At 42.9% G+C, this 20,087-nt stretch overlaps 1 protein-coding gene across 1 annotated transcript in view; it reads right to left on the bottom strand.

The window, feature by feature from the left end:
* LOC136611885 (V-type proton ATPase subunit S1-like) overlaps positions 1-10,348 on the bottom strand; it is an 88,003-nt gene extending 77,655 nt beyond the window's left edge. The window contains exon 1 of the mRNA XM_066591848.1: positions 10,184-10,348. Within this exon, the coding sequence (XP_066447945.1) occupies positions 10,184-10,281 (98 nt within the window). The 5' untranslated portion in view covers positions 10,282-10,348. The remainder of the gene's footprint in view (positions 1-10,183) is intronic.
* Positions 10,349-20,087: the final 9,739 nt, after the last annotated feature.

The raw sequence follows: 20,087 nt of genomic DNA on the forward strand, positions 1-20,087 counted from the left end.
CTTATTCAGCAGGCGGGGATTTTAAATCCCCGGCTGCTGAATACTACTCACAGCTGTTCAGAGCAGTTCAGGAGAACTGCAGCCTGCCGCGCTGAACTCCGTCTGCGGGCACCAGGTGAGTATATATATATTTTTTATTTTTACACATTTCTGGATGAATTGCAGGAAAGGGCTTATATATTTAACCCCTTTCCGACAATTCATCCCGCGATCGCCGGCAGCCCATTGCATTCAGTGGAGTCGGCTGTATTGCCGGTTCCATTGAATTCAATGGGCAAACATCGTTCTTCTCTGTCACAGCTGTTACAGCTGTGGCAGAGAAGAACGATTTGTCTTCTATATGTTCTCAATGGGGTTGGCGCTGCTGCCGCCGGCCCCATTGAGCGCATATAGAAAAGATTTCTCAGGGAAGAAATTAAAGTAACCCGAACATCCGAACATCGTGTGGTGTTCGTTACGAATAACGAACATCCCGAACACCCTAATATTCGCCCGAGCATCAAGCTCGGACGAGTACGTTCGCTCATCTCTAGTGCTGATACATATCATGGTGCCACCATCATATTTGGTTTCCAAACTGGACAGGAACAAGTCTTTGAAATCTATCCTTGTAGTCCCTAGATTATTCAGCTTTCTAATGGGGGAAACGAAAGGGAATAGAGGATTATAAACATGCTGAGCTATTCACTAGTGTTCAGGGCCAACCAATGAGAAGTGGGGGTGCTTTTAATAGGGCAGTAATTTGGCTTTTAGGTGTAATTCCCAGTAGTGTAATCACAGGGAAATATATATATATATATTTTTTTTTCCTCCTGATTGCCCTAAATACCACTTATTTATAACTTACAGAAATACAAAAGTCACTAATCAACAGGAAACAATCTATTAAGGAAATAAGGAAACTACTGATTATTAGTGCTGCGCAATTATTTAAATATTCTAGTTGGGAGTACTTGACCCAAATTTCAAAAAGTAATCGTAACAGCCGATTCCAACTCCCATTGATTTCATTCATGGGAATAAATATTGCGTGGGGGGTTTATTATTGTGTTTATTATTGCCGTTCTCCTCCTCTGGTATAATGCAGATAAATGTGATGGCTCAGTTAGCACTTCTGCTCTGCTGTGCCGGAGCTATATGTTCAAACATCTGGATGGGATTTTTCTGTTCTCTTTGTATTAATTCTTGCTGTTCTCCTGTAGAGCAGAAGAAACAAATGTGGTGTGTCTGTTTCTAGAACTGCTGGTTTGCAGTGCTGGAGTTATAGGTTCAAATCTGGCCAAGTGCAACATCTGGGTTGGTTTTTTTTTTGTTCTCTGTGTTTTTCTCTTCCTATGGAGCAGAATGTACTGGTGCAGTGGCTCAGTTGTTGGTGCTGCTTTGCAGTTTTGGAGTTGTGGGTTCAAATCTGGCCAAGGACAACATCTGCACATGGGATTTTTCTGTTCTATTTGTGTGTATTCTTGCTGCTGTTCTTCTCCTCCTCTGGCATAGGACAGAAAAGTGTGGTGACCCTTTTTATATTGCTGCTTTGCAGTGCTGGCAGATGTAGGTTCAAATCTGATTAAGGCCAGCATCTAAATGGAGTTTTTCAAAGTCCATGCAAATGTTACCCTTGATGAGAATTGATCCTAGAGCCCCAGCACTGAAAGGCAATAGTGCTAACAGCAGAGCCACATTGATAGAAGAAACACTCTCTAACTATTCCCCTTTTAGCAGTAAAACGATTTTCTGTCGATTTTTGTTAAAAATCGAGTCAGAATGACCCAATCTGATTTAGCAAAAATCTGTACGATTTTATCCTCTGGCCAATCACGATTTTTGTTCAATATTTTTATGCGGCGAAATAACAGCGTATATACAGTTATGTGAATAAGGCCTAAACCTCATTTTCTCTGGACTGAAAAGTGTATAAACAGCAACAAAGCTATTTTTAGCATGTGTGTAAATGCTGTACCAAATGCTGGCAGTGGTTTGGAGGGCATAATTTTAATGACAGACACGCTTTAAAATTAAGGTTAAAGGAGTATTCCCATCATCAATTTTCATGGCTAAGATGGAAAAACCTAGCCTTCTGATTCTGACTACCTATTGGGAACAGCTGAGTGCTTCAGCCCCTGGTTGTTTGTGTAGCTCTCATTGAAGTGAATAAGAGCTATGAAAAGAGCACTGCGCTGAAGGGCTTGGCTGGTTCCGTAGCCTCCATCCGGGGTGGCCTGTAACTATAGCATCGGTTTCCCATCTTGACTAGGAATATACTTAGGGTGGTTTCACACCAGTTTTGAGGACTTCGATTAAATGGCTCCACCTCTGGACGGAACCGAACAACACCGGACAGACCCCATAGACCAGTGGTGGCGAACCTATGGCACGTGTGCCAGAGGCGGCACGCAGAGCCCTCCCTGCTGGCACGCGCCGCCATCTGCCGCTCACCACCTTAGTGAATGCCAGCAGGGTCCGCGGCTCCTCTGCTGACATTCACTTAGCGCTGCTTTCTGTGCTGATCCCGGCGCACACTGAGTCAGTGTGCAGCTAGGATCCTCCTCCCCCGTCCCCCGACGTCTCCTACTTTGGTTCCGCAAGAGCAGGAGGAGAAGGCATCCAACAGCAGCACACTGCCTTCAGTATGCACCTGGGATCAGGCAGGAGAGGAGCGGCGCTCCCGCGAGGAGGAGGGGTAAGTATGTGGGGCAGGGGGCGGGCATTCTGACAGCTGGGAGAATCGCTGGGGGGGGAGGCATTCTGACTGCTGGGAGAATCGCTGGGGGGGGGGGCATTCTGACTGCTGGGAGAATCGCTGGGGGGGGGCATTCTGACTGCTGGGAAAATTGCTGGGGGGGGCATTCTGACTGCTGGGAAAATCGCTGGGGGGGAGGGGGGCATTCTGACTGCTGGGAGAATCGCTGGGGGGGGAAGCATTATGACTGTTGGGAGAATCGCTGGGGGGGAGGGGAAGCATTATGACTGTTGGGAGAATCGCTGGGGGGGAGGGGAAGCATGACTGCTGGGAGAATCGCTGGGGGGGAGGGGAAGCATTATGACTGCTGGGAGAATCGCTGGGGGGGAGGGGAGGCATGACTGCTGGGAGAATCGCTGGGGGGGGAGGGGAGGTATTATGACTGCTGGGAGAATCGCTGGGGGGGAGGGGAAGCATTATGACTGCTGGGAGAATCGCTGGGGGGGAGGGGAGGCATGACTGCTGGGAGAATCGCTGGGGGGGAGGGGAGGCATGACTGCTGGGAGAATCGCTGGGGGGGAGGGGAAGCATTATGACTGCTGGGAGAATCGCTGGGGGGGAGGGGAAGCATTATGACTGCTGGGAGAATCGCTGGGGGGGAGGGGAAGCATTATGACTGCTGGGAGAATCGCTGGGGGGGGAGGGGAGGCATGACTGCTGGGAGAATCGCTGGGGGGGGAGGGGAGGTATTATGACTGCTGGGAGAATCGCTGGGGGGGAGGGGAAGCATTATGACTGCTGGGAGAATCACTGGGGGGGGAGGGGAGGCATGACTGCTGGGAGAATCGCTGGGGGGGGAGGGGAGGTATTATGACTGCTGGAAGAATCGCTAGCGGGGGAGGGGAGGCATGACTGCTGGGAGAATCGCTGGGGGGGGAGGCATTAGGACTGCTGGGGGACCACTGGGGGGGGGGGGGTAATATGACTGCTGTGGGAACCGCTGGGGGGGAAGCGGGCATTATTACTGCTGGGGGACCGCTGGGGTATGTCACTATTACCACTGGGGGGGGGTCACTATTATCGCTAGGAGGGCCACTATTACCACTGGGGTATGTTTACATGCGGCAGAAACTGGCAGGGCTGTTTCAAAATAGACAGGGTGCAGATTTTGACAACTTTTTGGATGCGGAAATGCTGCAGAATTTTCCACATCCAAAAAGCAGTCAGAATCTGCACCCTGTCTATTTTGAAGCAGCCCTGCCCATTTTAGAACGACGGGGGTAAAATCATGTCGTGATAAGCCCCGCCCCCTGACGTGTTGGCACTTTGCGATACATAAGTTGGTTTTGGGTTGCAGTTTGGGCACTCGGTCTCTAAAAGGTTCGCCATCACTGCCATAGACTATCATCGGGTCTAGCCACTTTCCGCCCAGCTGCCTTGCTTTTGGACGAAGGTTTAGACACAGATATGAAACCAACCTTAGTCCTGCTGTCAGCTGAGATACAGATACAACTCTATCCGGTCATGAAAAAAAAAAAAATCACAGAAAGCTGGCATATACTCACTGACACATGAGGGCAGGTATGAACACCACTTATCTCTCAACATGCAGACAGCCTGACTGCTAAACGGAGAAGCAAGTAACACATGTGGAGGACACTGATGAGCAGCCACTCAAACACCTACCTTATATAGAAGGGGATGGCTGCTTAGTGCTTATCCCTACACAGAAGTGTAAATACAGGGTGTCAAGCTGCATGGCACACATAGTACACCATGCAGGCAAACACCCCATCACTGATGCTATATTGGAATCCAGCGGGCTGCCCCAAACCCCGCAAGAAAATCGCACTGGCATTGGCACCCTGGGCTCCCCCAGCATTCAAAACTGCACTGCATGTTATTAAAAAATATACAAGGTATTCGTAATAATATCCTGAATTCTGTAAGGTTAAATTAATAGTTGTAGTTTGGTATGACTGGTTATTAATCATTTTACTGTAATTGATAACCATTAGGGGAATTCGATTTGAAGGAACTGCCAGAGCTTTCTGTTCATATTAGTTTTAGTATTCTGCGTGCCAAATGACCTTCCATAGAATAGATTTAAAAAAGTTTGATTCAATATTGAAAGCTTATGAAAAATTCATCTAAATGAGATGCTAGGCTATACATTTTTTATAAGTCGTCTCCACAATCAGTAAAAAAGAGCTGGACGTACAGTTAACCAGATGGTCCCTCACCTGGGAGTGCTACCTTTTGTGCTGCGCACCTCGCTGTTTAGTAACTGACACGCAATTAACAAAAAGAGAATTTTAATTTATTGTAAAAGTCTTTATTTTATAATCCATAATAATGGCAGTAAACTGGCTGCTTTTCGACAAAATATCTAAATAGAATATTATTACACTACTTAGCTGTCATTTATTAAACTGTTCCCAGTTAAACGGTGGATGTGATATGTATGGAAATGATGATCAAAGCAATACAAACCTAATTAGGACGTTATATTCACTTTTTCCACAAACATTTCTGAATTACACGCTGCATTAAAGGGCTTTTCGGTGTATGATAGAATTTTTTAAAAATAGATCCAAATTTGTTAAAATAGTAAAATCAGTGGTACTTACCCTTCCTCTTCCCCAGCAATCCAGTGATGTGGTCCTCCGAGTCTTTATTTTGGAACGGCTACCACCTGTCCATTGCAGCCAATGAGATACTGCAGTGATCAAGTACTGTTCACCTGACATTGTGGTTCCCAGCATCTGAGGGGTGATGCAGGAGAAAGGCATGTGATCACTGCAGCCTCTGATTGGCTGCAATGGTCAGGTGGTAGCCAGTCCAAAACAAAGACCAGGAGGGCCACTAGACTGCAACGATGGATTGCCGGGTAGAGGACAAGTAAGTACCACTGCTTTTATTATTTTAATAACTTTTTTTCAAATTGTATCACACCTGAACAACCTCTTTAAGGGTTCTGCACCAATATGCGCATGTGTACATGTGAATAATGACAGTGGAAATCTGCAGCAGCAGATTTAGCTGCATTTTGAGGTAGTCGCATGTGTGTAACTGTGTGGGAAATTTTTGCACGCACAATACGCAGTGATTAGAATCCATTGATTTCAATTGAGTTCATTCTATTGATTTATTTTGCATGTGCATTTCTCTCTTGTGAAAAAATAAGTGATACGCCCTATCTTTGTGCACATCTGCACACCAAAGATCCCCATAGGAGTCTATAGGGCTGCACAAATACGCACATATGTACGCCAGGGGTATGTGCAAAACACTGCACATACATGTGAACACCGACACCTCGCAAGGTTAATTAGCCTTTTAAATCAGGGCGTAGGTGATTCCCCCACCCGTGTAAACGGCCGGAACCTGGGCGCAAAAAACATTCCTTCGCTGTGCAAATACGCTGCGCAGGAGCAAGCATTTTTGCACTCGCGCTCGTGTGAGGCTGCCCTTAGCTGCAGAAGTTTGAAATCTTCCACCTCCATGAAAGAGCCTTATGATATATGTTCCTTGATCTGTAAGATTGCTGCCTACTGACTGTAACTGTATGTAATTTTGCAGAACATTTTAGACACACAGAAGCAGCATGCCCTTTTTTCCTACACACATACGCACCCAAAGCCCCGATAGATGTGAAGGGGGTGCACGAATGTGTGCGCAATATGCTAGGAGATGGTTGAAACATCGCCCAATTGTGCAGAAAAAAAGAGCACACCTTGAACTTATTAGATGGTTTTGTTTTGTCCTGTTATGCAGCTGTGATTTTCACGGCTGGATGATGGGACAAAACCACGGCCATGTGTGTAAGCCCCAATCCAGTGACCAATGGCTCATGGGACTTAACGTTTGAAGGTATGTTTGCACATAGCAGATTTTCACCAGAGAAAATCCGTACTAAAATCCAAATCAGAATCCACATGTTACATGGATTTTCATGTAGAAAATATTCTTAGAACAGCACCTATCATCTCTTATCATACATACTTTATGGATTTTTATCTGGATTTCAACCATCATTTAAAAAGGTGAAATCTATGCTAAAAATCCACAGCATAAATTGACATGCTGCGGATTAATTTACACTATGGAGGCAGCGCTCAGCCATTCAATAAATGACAGCTGAGTGCTGCCTCTGATTGGTCACAGAGCTCAGCCAATCAGAGGCAGTGCTTCCAGGAGGCGGTTAATTTTAATTTCCTGGCCAGAAGAAAATGCTGAAGAACATTGCTAGGGAGCCAGAGAGAAGAAGCGCCGGAGCCCCGACAACACTGTTAAGTGATGTATTACTTGGTTTTTATTTTTTTTGTTCAGCTAGGGCTTATTTTCAGGGAAGGTCTTATATTTCAAACCCTTCCCCAAAAATCACTGCGGGGGTTGCCTGCATCCCATTGCTTTCAATGTGACAGCAGCCCCATTGAAAGCAATGGGAGAACATCGTGATCCTCTGCCCCAGCTGTGACAACTGTGGCAGGGGATTCTTTCGTCCCCGCTGCAGTACCCTGTTGTAAAAAAAATGCTTGTCTGACCGAGGCCTTATAGTGCAAGTGTTATTGAAGGGCAACTCCATATCACAGCAAATCTATGTTAATAATCAGGTGTAAATTATTTGTCCAGCTCAGACTGTATTAGCTTTTTTATGACCAAAAACTTTCTGTGATGAAGATATTTTGTGTTTAGAATTTGTGAGAGAATTTTGCAATTTCTTTAAAGCAGAAATCACAACAGTCATAAATTTCAGGCTCTGTTCACTCAACTGGCTTCTGTTCCTAGCATAAGCAAAATAGGCATGATGGATCTGTTTTCAAGTGGAGCCGGACAATATCTGATGGACCTTATGGATTTATAAAGGGTCTGTCAAAGTTTTAGTATTGTTGATAACGAGAGCGGCTATTCTTCCCAGGAGTATAACTATTGTGGATACAGAGGTAGCAGAGGCACACAGGCCCTGATCATACAATATACTAGTTAGTAGCCGTTGTTAATGGATGTCAGGTCACATGTGCAATTCAGAGCTGCTTTATGCCCTCTTAATCCAGACTGAGTAGTAAATAAATGAGCAGTAACTCCTGCCCCTCGCAAAATAATAGATTCGTAACATCCCTGTAAAAAAGAATAATAATAATAACTGCCTACTAATTTACAATCCTATAGCCCGAGACTGTCCCCTGGAGCGTCCACCCAATGGGAAAAACTCCCCCTGTCTCAGAAGTCACCCCTCCCCCCTTTCCTATCTTTTCCTAATTCGTCCCTATTCCCTATAAATCCAGGTTAGGCCCTGGCCAGGCCGTTACTCTCAATTAACAGTCTAGCTTCACGACTGGACCGGGACACCAAAAGAAAAGACTTCTCAAAAGTTGCCCATCAGATATGTTTTTTTCTCCTCTCTTACCCCCCAATCGATATCACTCTAAACTGCTTTTGTTACATATTAATGAGACTGTGATGCATTCCAGTTAAATGTTTATTACATTATTGTAAAGTTTAAAAATCTCAAATAAAAATTACAGTATTAAAAATAAATAAATGAGCAGTAAAGGCGTGTATTTTCTAAATCTCCTGCGTGTTTACATGAAAATACAATATAACAATACAAAATCACCCCACTAGTGAAACATTGAATCAAAGCTATGAGAAATAGTCCAAGTGTGGCAATCCATATGGAGGTGGATCAGCCATGGGAACATATTTGATGCACCTCCCTGAATCACTGGTAGGGTGATTTCATTCTGTTACTGATTTTCATATGAACAATCAAAATGTTTTGAAAATACATGTTTATTGTAGTGTACACGGGCCCCGCTGTCAGAGAAGGCTTAGAGACCACTCTATCATTCAAACACTAATGCAAATGCAATATGTGGGGGCCCTGTTATAAATTTTATTTTGGGGCTTAGGGGTTATGCTTGATTCTTACTGTTTAAAACACTAGTACCCCAACACAGAGCCGTAGTAGGTATGTAACATATCAGCATTTCGCGTGTCTTTATCTAGCGTTATTTTAACCAAAACTAGTTCAGACTCATTTGAGGGGCATATGAGCTGCCCCTTCGGTGTACCACTAGGGGGTTTGTACTTAGGCAATTCCAATGATAAATTGTGTTTGAATGTACCTGTTTGCACAAAGCGGAACTTTAACTAAAAGGCCTGAAAAATATTTGTGTGCAAAAAGAAATTTGGAATTTCTCATTCGTTAGTCTACCTGTGGACTGATTGCAGCATATCTTCATATTGCACACAGGCGGATTTTTGCTGCGGAACCGTCCGGCAGACACCGTCCACAGCATGCTATGGAAAAACGCTTTTTCTGCACACTTGCGGTAACAAATTGTGGTTTCTGCAAGCATAGGAAATATCGCAGTATGCTCTATTTTTGCACAGATTCCGCATGGTCAGCTTCTATTGAAGTCAATGGAAGCCGCCCGACTTACGGCTCGTCCGCAATTAACATTGTGGACAGGTTGCATATTTTGCATCATCGCCTAATGAGTGTACAGGAAACAAATTTACAAAAACAATCTGTACTGCGCCTGTCTGACGGTGAGCTGCCAGGTCCATCCACATTACAGATGAAGACAAGAAAAGACAGGTACCCCTGCTGTCAGGGTTGGATTCTGCTGCGGGCTCTCGCATGCAGAATCTGGCTCTGCCATATACAGGCAGCTTTAAAGGAGTTGTCCAGCTCTCTAGGTTGATGAAGATTGATAACCTATACTCAAGATAGGTCATTAATAGTTTATCTATGGGAGTCTACAGCCTACAAACCCCACCAATTAGCTATTCACCAAGCCACTGTGTCAGTCTATGGAGCCGAAAGCACACAGTTCCATACACTTTGCAGTGGTGTGGCATGGTATAGTTCCCATTGAAGTGAATGCTAGCTCTACCTGCAATATCATACTGGGCCATACAAAGTGTACAGAGCTGTATGCTGCCAACTCTGTACACCTGACACAGAAGGCCAGCAAATAGCTGATTGGAGAGGATCCCAGTCAGTGAATCCCTGTCAATAAGCTATTGCTGATTAATGCTGAGGATAGATGAGCTTACCAGATGGACAACGGCTTTAACTATCTGCTGGTATGCAGCAAGACAAATAGAATAAAATCTTCAGTCAACAGGACCTCTTACCACTCCTTATGGCATAGTGCCTATTTCTAAGAAAATCTGCTCCAGAATTACTTCAAGGGGAATAAAATTACAGTATACAGTAACAAGGACACGGCAGCAGATGTAATAGGTCCTCTTGAAGGAATCAGTGGAACTTCATAAGGTAGAATGGAAAATACCAATGAAAGACATAAATGCAAATAGTCAGCAATGGAAAACTCTGCATCAATCTGGTAAACTCTAGCTTGTTACACGGGGCCTTACCATTGATTGTCCCTAGAGTAGTCCTACTAGATTTGGATACCTCTGTTTTGCATTTGCTATATTATATGGCATTACCTACATCCTGCATACAATGATGTGCTCTGAGGTACTCACCTTTCTGTTGACCATAGAAGGACAGGTACATGACTTAAAGCGTTCACTCCTGAAACACAGATACAGGACAGGAGCAGGAGCCCAGACAGAAGCTGCATGTCTGCACCCAGAGGAGGACCAAGAATGATCCTGCACTCCTAACTATGCCATATAAGAACAGAAAACCAGTTATAGCTGCAGCTTCTTGTTAGTACCCAGACAGGGTGCTCGCTGTTTTGAGTAAACAATAGGCACCTTGCATATGTAATAAACAGACCAGCCCCTGGTTGGTTTTCTATGTAGGCTCAAACAAAAGGTAATTGGTGCACAAAAAAAAACAGTTTTTCTTTTAGACAGTTTTCATAAATCTGCACCCAAACGCTTTGTCAAATTGATGCAACCACTGAGTTATCTGCAAAGTACAGTACGCATCATGCGTAGGAGCCTTGGCCACCAGCGGGCAGAATTACACATATCTACAGCATATGTATTGATTGGTTGTGACATGTTCTGCTTATGCCCACCACTTGATACTTCATACTCAGATACCCACTGTTTTTGGATTTTGCACTAGAGGAATTGTCAGGGTTAAAAAAAACAGCTCTGTGAAGGCTGCAAATAAAATTACACATTTATAAAGTCATCTTAAAAAAACAGACCAGGTGGGAAAAAATGCTTTGGTTTCAGAACACTCCTTCCTCAAAGCATGCCATAGTGTCATATAGACTGGTTTAAATAGCAAAGTAAAATCTATCACGTTAAATCCTCCTGATACGCATCGGTGTAGTGAATTATTAAGGCCAGTTTCACACGGGCGACAAAAGTGCGCGATTTTCTCACGACGCAACTGTGCTACAGATCGTATGTATCTGAAGCCCATGCTTTCCTATGGATTCCTTCACATTATCAATGCTTTGTAGCCTGCGACAATGCGAGTGAAAAAAATTGCAAGTTGCTAAATATTACCGCGATTTGCAATGTTTCGTAGCCCATGTTTTTCTATGGAGCCTTCCTTTCAGTTGCATCACACGAAAAGGTGGTTTGCGTGCGATGCGACTTTTACAGTTGGAAATCCTACTGTAAAAGCCCTACAATAAGCCCTAGCTGCATAGAAGAAAAAAAAACAAAACAAATACATTGTTTAACAGCATCTTTTCACTACACTGCAATCTTCTCTGCAGGTCCCTGGCACTTGTTTGTAGTATTCCCTTAGCGCTTCCTGGCCAGGGGTTCGAATTTTCCACCTCCGGGAAGCACTGGCTGTGTTTGGTTCTCAAGCACCGCGGCTCAGCCAATGAGAGCCAGCGCTTGATGGACCAATTACAGCCATTCAATGAATGGCTGTGATTGGTTCATCATAGCCAATCACAGCCATTCATTGATTTTCTCTTGACAATATCGCATCGCCCGTGTGAAAGAGGCCTAAAGTGCCACTCCAGCAAAAACAAATTTTTCCATGCCTGTGCCCCTCACTGGATTGCCTATCATACTCTGGAGGTTGGTGTATTGCAGCCAATTCCGCACAGTGCAGCCTCCTGTATCATACTTATTAGGCACCATCTTGATGGTGCAATTTTTTTGTTTCATTTCTCATCAATCCCATGATCCATCCATTCAGCACTAAATAAAAGCTATACAATTCTGCCTGCTGGGGGCACAGTTTAATTATCATTACCTTCTATATTCACCTAAATAAGCTATAGACCATAAATATACAGTGAGGAGGAAGAGTGGTGATCTCCTCTATTATAACTGTGTGACCATTATCAGTAATTGTGATAGGAGTGTCTGTATCTCTCTCTAAGCAGTTTCTGCGGTAGGGTCCAAGTAATAACATCACACAGACTGATAAACTGACTAGAAACTTCACACATAAACCTTAGTAAATCTAAGCTGGTCAGAACTGAAATCACATGGCCATCTGGGGGGAAAAAAAAGACCAGGAGTTGCAGAGAGAAATAAATAACTAACTACGCTAACAGTAGCTGATTTGTATATACTGGGGGGCTAGCTACGTAATGAATAGGGAAGGAAAAAAATCACCGGAGTGGCCCTTTAAGAATAAACATTTGGACCCCACATATCTGAAATATATGAAAACACCTAAACTAATATTCGTAATATAAAGACAAGTCCTGTTTAACATTCAGACCTCTAGATAAATAAGATTATAACAGAAAAACCAAACAATTAAGTTTCTCATCCCAGTAGTTCACATCTCTTTCCCACTCCCCTTCCAGGCTTAAAGGAGTTTTCCATGGAAATACTATTGATGACTTATCATCAGGATAGGTCAACCATAGTTGATCGGCCTGGTGTCCGCTGCTCGGGACCCAGACCGATCAGCTGTGCGGGCGCATGCTGTAATAACACAGAGGTCGGAGCGGAAGCCTCTGCGCCCACCTCCGTGTAGTGGCCGGTGCTTGTAACTGCAGGCACAGCTCTCATTGAAATCAGTGGTAGCCGTGCCTGCAGTACAAGCGCTGGCCACTATAAGGAGGTCAGCGCAGAAGTTTCAGCTCCGACCTCTGTGTATTTGGAGCAGAAGTCTCCGCACCAACGTCCCATGTAGTGGTCGGCGGTTGTAACTGCAAGTACGGCTCCAATTGATTTCAATGCGAGTTGTGCCTACAGTTACAAGCCCAGCCACTACACAAAGGTCGTCGCGGAGGCTTCCGCTCCGACCGCTGTGTTATTGCAGCGCTGACAGCATGTGCCCGCACAGCTGATCAGTCGGGGTCCTGAGCGGCAGACCCTGGTCGATCAACTATGGTTGACCTATCCTGACGATAGGTCATCAATAGTATTTCCATGACAACCCCTTTAAGCCTGCAAAAGGTGGGGAAAGGAGATGTGATCTACTGGGAGAAGAAACTTAATTTTTTTTTTTTGTTATAAACTTTTTAACTTCTGTTTATTGTAGACTAAATTCCATAAAAAACGAAGCTTGCTAAGCTCATGTATCTTTTGTGTAACAATCTCTATCTAATAGATTTTTTTCTATCGATCAATGTGTTTGGTTCTGCTAAGTGACCCCATGGGATAACCTATTTCCCATAAATATGAGAAGACTCTGGTTTCCTCAATAGAGTACCTGTTTGAATCAGAACATTTCCTTTTTGTGCGTGTAAGTTCTCCTACTAGTATGTTTCTAATAACTGCTGGCACATGACAAGAGGATGCTGTCAAAATAGAGTTTGTTGCCATTGATTTTTGCAATGAGCAAATGCTCACTTTATGTGTGCTTCTGTTACCTGTCAATGTGATGTCTAAACAAATTCATTATTTGACAATCATAAGTAGCAGTAAATTGAAAGTTCATAGAATCACTGGAGAACAAAAAAAAATAATTTCATGGTGCCTAAAACTTTAGACCTTATTCTGGGTATTTTTGTGCCGCTGATTCTGAAAGTGCCATCTAGTTTGTTCTAGGAGCTCTCGTTTTTGAGATACTCTTGATTCAATTATCTATTTTTGTTATACATACTTTATTTTCCCACCAGCATTTGCTTACTATTAGTACATATAATAGCCACCACTGCACATCAATTTCAAACAATTTGTAAAGACATTGAAAAGAAATGGAATGTGTTTCAGCTACAAATGTAGGAAATTTCCTGCAATGAGAATGGAGAAGCTAAAAGCAGGTAAATTCGATGGAGCCTAAATCCGGGAACTCATGAAACACCAGCATTTCCAAGCTCACTGGACAACTTTGAAGCACGTGCAAGGTGGTTGTTTTGTATGGTTGTAAAACTTTTCCTTGGGAACCATAAAGCCGTAAAACTACGGTGAACTTGTGGAGAGTATGCGCACTTCTGTTTTTGAACACTTGGTTGTAACCTGAGCATCAAATTGCAGGACCTGCAGTCATTTTGGATCAAATTGACCAGATTGTGTTGGTGATGTAGGTGATGAACAGGGTGAGCGACTTCACTAGGACCGTGGAAGAACAGGACTGCGGACGATGTGATACACATATGATGGCGGACTACTGGTGAAACACCTAGGAACATCTCATCGCAGGAAATCATAGAAATGTAGTTTCAGCGATGTGTCACAATTAGAGTTGAGCGAACATACTCTGCCGAGCTTGATGCTGATTCAAGTATTAGCGTACTCGATGGTGGTCGTTACTCGAACAAGCATCAAGCCGTGTTCGACCCCGCCCCAGTTTTTGGCTCCTTCTCGCTGTGACGTGCCTGTTTTGGCCCCTCCCCACCGCGACACACGTCAATCGCAAATTATTTGTCAGGGAGGAGAGAAAGAGAGAGAACACGAACCAAGGAAAAAAAAAAAGCTCAGCACCCGGCGTCCCACATACAAAAATGCTCGAGTCCCCCATTGTAGTCAATGGGGTTCGTTACTCGAGTAGAGCTCTCGAATTTTACGAAAAGCTCAACTCGAATAACGCGGACTCGAGCATTTGGGTGCTCGCTCATCTCTAGTCACAATGAAGAAACTTTTTTGTGTCATTCATGTTCTAGGCTTCTTGGGATTTATCTTACCTTCAGCTTTTGATTGGCAGGCATTACATGTATAATACAATATGTGTACATGCATTATATTAGATGGACATATGTAATATCTTGATAAGCAGACCTGATGGAAAAAAAACTAATGCCATTTTCAGAATCTATGACCCCAAAATACCCCCAAAACAGTTCTAACATCCCAATCACCCCAAAATTTTGTTCCCATATTGGTAATATATTGAAGAAATGAGTCTGCATCATCCTTATTACCACATCATACCGGGAGAAAGCCATCTATATAACAACCATACCACCTGATATGTAGGGCAAAAGGATAGGTATCTGCAAAAATGTAAAATCCTTTATCAAATGAAAAATAATTACATTTTAGCTGGAATTCAGGACTTGGTAAATTTGAAAAGTAAGCTTGATATGCCAGGACTACCACTACCAGGATCACAAGATTTAAGGCATATTTGCTCATTACATTGCTGTTCCCTAATTTCTGCCGCCCTAGACACCTGCCCACAAGGGCCTCATGGCAAATGCTAACCTGTAGATAGTCTATACTCCTGTATCTGTAAACTAGCTCATCTATGTCCCACGTCATCACATTTGATGCTGGATGATTCTTGTAGCATTAATATTAAAAAAATAAAAATGTGTCCAGAAATCTTTACACAATGTTTATAGTTTAGAGACTATAATAAACTTTGTGACAACCCATTTAGACTGGAAAAAAACAGTTCTAGATAAAGAAAAGGATCCACCATATAAGGATATTTATTTAATGAATGAAAGAGTAAAATTAAACATATTTATGCAAACTCTAAATGCAGAACAGATGAGATGCAGACTATGCATATTTATGCCTATAATTTCTCCTTGATTATTTATTAATCTACCTCATTGCTATATCTTCTTTGCCCCATGCCGAGTTCTAAGGTCCAGGCACATGAGCAGTGGTTTAAATTATTCTTTACTTAACTTTGATCCTTGTGCTTAGATTGTATGCACCATAACGATATGCTGCCAAAATGTAATATCCAGAATCTCAGAGGTTAGGTCTCAGAGGTTATTGAATGGCCACAGTATATTTTACCATGTCAATCTTATTGGCCATTACAAATGACTGATTATTGTTATATATGGATCTCTATTACAGTTGTTTTCTATTTTTAAACCTACCTATGTATGCTAAGACAGAATATCAAACAAAAGAGAATATAAAGTATCATTTGTTGATAAATAAAAGGCTATTAAAGCGTCTGTGCAGCCACTAACCCTTTTCAATCCAATTTTGGATTCAGGGTTTCCTAGGGGGATCTCTTTTTCTGCCATTATACAATGGTGCCATCTGCTGGCTAGAGACAGTACTGTGGTATGGGACATGCTGGAGAGGCCCCCGACAACAGAGCGGCCAGTAATATACAGTAAGAATACCCTGCCGGATCTTTTCCGACATCAAAGCTGTACAGCCTTCAATTAGAATGTCTTTAGACATCAGACAAGCAACATTCACCTTACTGATCCCCTGCTGCCCCTGTTCTGACAACTTTTGTTTCTTATTTTAAACAACTGTTTTAAGTGACCAGACAATCACTTTAACTTGTATTCATGCAATGGTCCCACATGCTAAAATTAGAATAGGGCTATGGTTTGGTGTATAAAACTCCACCACAAATTTCTATTTGAAACCTATTTGTGTTACGTCCCTGCAGGCCATGGGAGCAATGATCTACAGGAGCACAAAAGGGAGGATAGGATCCCTATACAGGTGTGAACAGGAAGCCATTGAATATTAATGAGCCTGGTTTGGAGAGGACAGGTGCTAATTTAATAATGTCATGCACTATATCACACAGGGATTGAATCTACAGATACCATACTTCATAAAATACACCTTAATGTCTATCACTTTTCTCCTTTCTCTATATGTATACACATACATAACAATCCGAAATGCAATAAATCACAGGAATGAAGATGAATAAAGCACATACAGAACCTCTGCTGTTGTTTTCATGCTAAGCACTTTATCTAAATCAATTTGATATACACTAAAGTACTAGATGTTGTTTGTAAAAATGTCTCAAAGATTTTAGTGTAATTGCAGAAAACTAGAATATATGAAGCAGTGAGTTTTTTAAATATTTGTCTCAAACTACTATTTTGTCATATTGCACCAGTTAAAAGGAGATAAATGTATCAATACACTCATTCTTTATTAGCCTGGGAAATAAACTATTACAATACAATATGTGAAAAAGAGTTAAAAACAAAAAGAAAAAAGTGCTGCCCATTATTTTAAAACAGTCTGAGTATCCAGAGCTACAACAGAGCTGGCTAAAAAATGGGGTTTGTTGTCTCGCATTTTCCATGTAGGTGGTAGTCTGTCGGCTAACAAAGATATTGTACGCTGTTAAGCGTGACTTTTTTGTACGCTGTTAAGCGCGACAAGCAGAGGCAGGTGACGGTAATTCCAAATTCTCAATCATAAACAAAGCAGGGTCTCTCCAGCAAGATAATGTCTATAAGGCACTCAAATAACAGTCCTTGTCACTTTATGCAGGAATTCTCACCCAACCCCTCTCCTCATGGTTTGGCTTCCTTCAGCTTTCCAGGTTAACTCCGCCCAGCTTTCCAGGGACTCTGCACAAAGTCTGTCCTCACTCTGGTCTGGCAGCGCCTTGTCCACAGCGCCTCTCCGTTCACAAAGGGAATCACCGCCGCCTGGATCTCCGAACCACACACCTCTCCTAGATGTGGAGGTGAGGGGCGTCTCCCTCTCCACCTCTGGCCTTCTTAGTCACACACTGGGCCTAGCAGCCCCAGCTCCACTGAGCTCTCACACTGTCTCTGATGTTGAGGTGAGGGGCATCTCCCTGTCCACCTCTAGCCTTCTTAGCCACACACGGGGCCTGGCAGCCTTACAGCTCCACTGAGCTGACACACTGGGCCTGGCAGCCCTGCACTCCCTTGAGCTGTCACACTGGGCCTGGCAGCCCTGCACTCTCTTGCTGCAGTGGGAACAACCCTTTTTTATAGCACTGACCACACCTGTGGGTGTTTTCCTTCTTACTTCAGGCATCAGACTGATTGTATGTTGCCGCCTACAGGCCATCTTCTGTAGCGCACCCCTACTATATATATATATATATATCCTGATGTACCTGGCTTCATCCGAGTTAATTTGGTACAGGTGTTTGGTACAGGCGAGGTAGATTCTCCTCAGTATGCAAATCATTTCCCTAGGCTTAATGGTTTATGAGAAAAGAACTATGTCCTGTATCGCAGATTTTCAGTTTTTCACGCTTAAAATTGAATATTGAAGTTGCAACCCCTTTGCTTTTGCTATTAGGATGTATAGAATGGTCGTGGCAAATTTCATGCTTGTGCCGTTTAGAAGTGTGTTATTAGTTACATTACATATGGGGTCACTTACTTTCACACTTAGAATTGAATAATCAAATCGCGACCCCTTTACTTTTCCTATTTACGACCTAAAGAATGGTCGTACCAAATTTCAAGTACAGTGAAGGAAATAAGTATTTGATCCCTTGCTGATTTTGTATGTTTGCCCACTGTCAAAGACATGAACAGTCTATAATTTTTAAGGTAGGTTAATTTTAACAGTGAGAGATAAAATAGCCCACCAAAAATCCAGAAAATTATATTGTCTAAATTATGTATATTTATTTGCATTTTGCACAGAGAAATAAGTATTTGATCCCTCTCACAAACAAAACTTAATACTTGGTGGCAAAACCCTTGTTGCCAATCACAGCAGTCAGACAGTTTTTGTAGTTGATGATGAGGTTAGCACACATGTGAGAAGGAATTTTGGCCCACTCCTCTTTGCAGATCTTCGCTAAATCATTAAGATTTCGACGCTGTCGCTTGGCAACTCTGATCTTCAGCTCCCTCCATAAGTTTTCTATGGGTTTAAGGTCTGCAGACTGACTAGGCCACTTCATGACCTTAATGTGCTTCTTTTTAAGACACTCCTTTGTTGCCTTGGCTGTATGTTTTGTGTCATTGTTGTGCTGGAAGACCCTGCCACGACCCATTTTTGATGTCCTGGTGGAGGGAAGGAGGTTGTCACTCAGGATTTTACGGTACATGGCTCCATCCATTTTCTAATTGATGCGGTGAAGTAGTCCTGTGCCCTTAGCAGAGAAACACCCCCAAAACATAATGTTTCCACCTCCATGCTTGACAGTGGGGACGGTGTTCTTTGGGTCATAGGCAGCCTTTCTCTTCTTCCAAACACGGCGAGTTGAGTTAATGCCAAAGAGCTCAATTTTTTTTCTCATCTGACCACAGCGCCTTCTCCCAATCACTCTCAGAATCATCCAGGTGTTCATTTGCAAGCTTCAGATGGGCCTGCACATGTGCCTTCTTTAGCAGGGGAACCTTACGGGCACTGCAGGATTTTAATCCATTACGGCGTAATGTGTTACCAATGGTTTTCTTGGTGACTGTGGTCCCAGCTGCCTTGAGATCATTAACAAGTTCCCCCCGTGTAGTTTTAGGCTGATCTCTCACCTTCCCCCTGATCAAGCATACCCCACAAGTTGAAATTTTGCATGGAGCCCTAGGTCAATGCCGATTGATAGTCATTTTGTATGTCTTCCATTTTCTTTCTATTGCACCAACAGTTGTCTCCTTCTCACCCAGCATCTTACTTATGGTTTTGTAGCCCAATCCAGCCTTGTGCAGGTATATGATCTTGTCCCTGACATCCTTAGAAAGCTCTTTGGTCTTGCCCATGTTGCAGAGGTTAGAGTCTGACTGATTAATTGAGTCTGTGGACAGGAGTCTTTTATACAGGTGACCATTTAGGTCAGCTGTCTTTAATGCAGGTAACGAGTTGATTAGGAGCGTCTAACTGGTGTGCAGGAGCCTGAACCCTTAATGGTTGGTAAGGGATCAAATACTTATTTCTCTGTGCAGAATGCAAATAAATATATATAGTTTAGACAATGGGATTTTCTGAATTTTGATTTTGGATATTCTATCACTCAATGTAAAAATTAACCTACCCTAAAAATTATAGACTGTTCATGTCTTTGACAGTGGGCAAACTTACAAAATCAGAAAGGGATCAAATACTTATTTCCTTCACTATATGTATGATACTGGGAAGTTAGAGAATTAGATTAGGTATATTACATAGCGTTGTCAATACTTTTGCACTTAGCATTGCATAAATCGAGTTGTTAGCCATTTATTTTTCCTATTTAGCACCTATGGAATGGTTGTGCCAAATTTCAAGTTTGTACGATATCAGGAAGTTAGAGAATTAGATTAGGTACATTACATAGGGGTGCACTTACTTTTGCACTTCGCATTGAATAATCAAGTTATGACCCTTTTACTTTTCCTATTTAGCACCTATAGAATGGTGGTGCCAAATTTCGAGTTTGTATGACACCAGGAAGTTTCAT

The sequence above is a fragment of the Eleutherodactylus coqui genome, chromosome 2 (assembly GCF_035609145.1).
Source record: "Eleutherodactylus coqui strain aEleCoq1 chromosome 2, aEleCoq1.hap1, whole genome shotgun sequence".
In the NCBI taxonomy this organism is placed as follows: domain Eukaryota; kingdom Metazoa; phylum Chordata; class Amphibia; order Anura; family Eleutherodactylidae; genus Eleutherodactylus; species Eleutherodactylus coqui.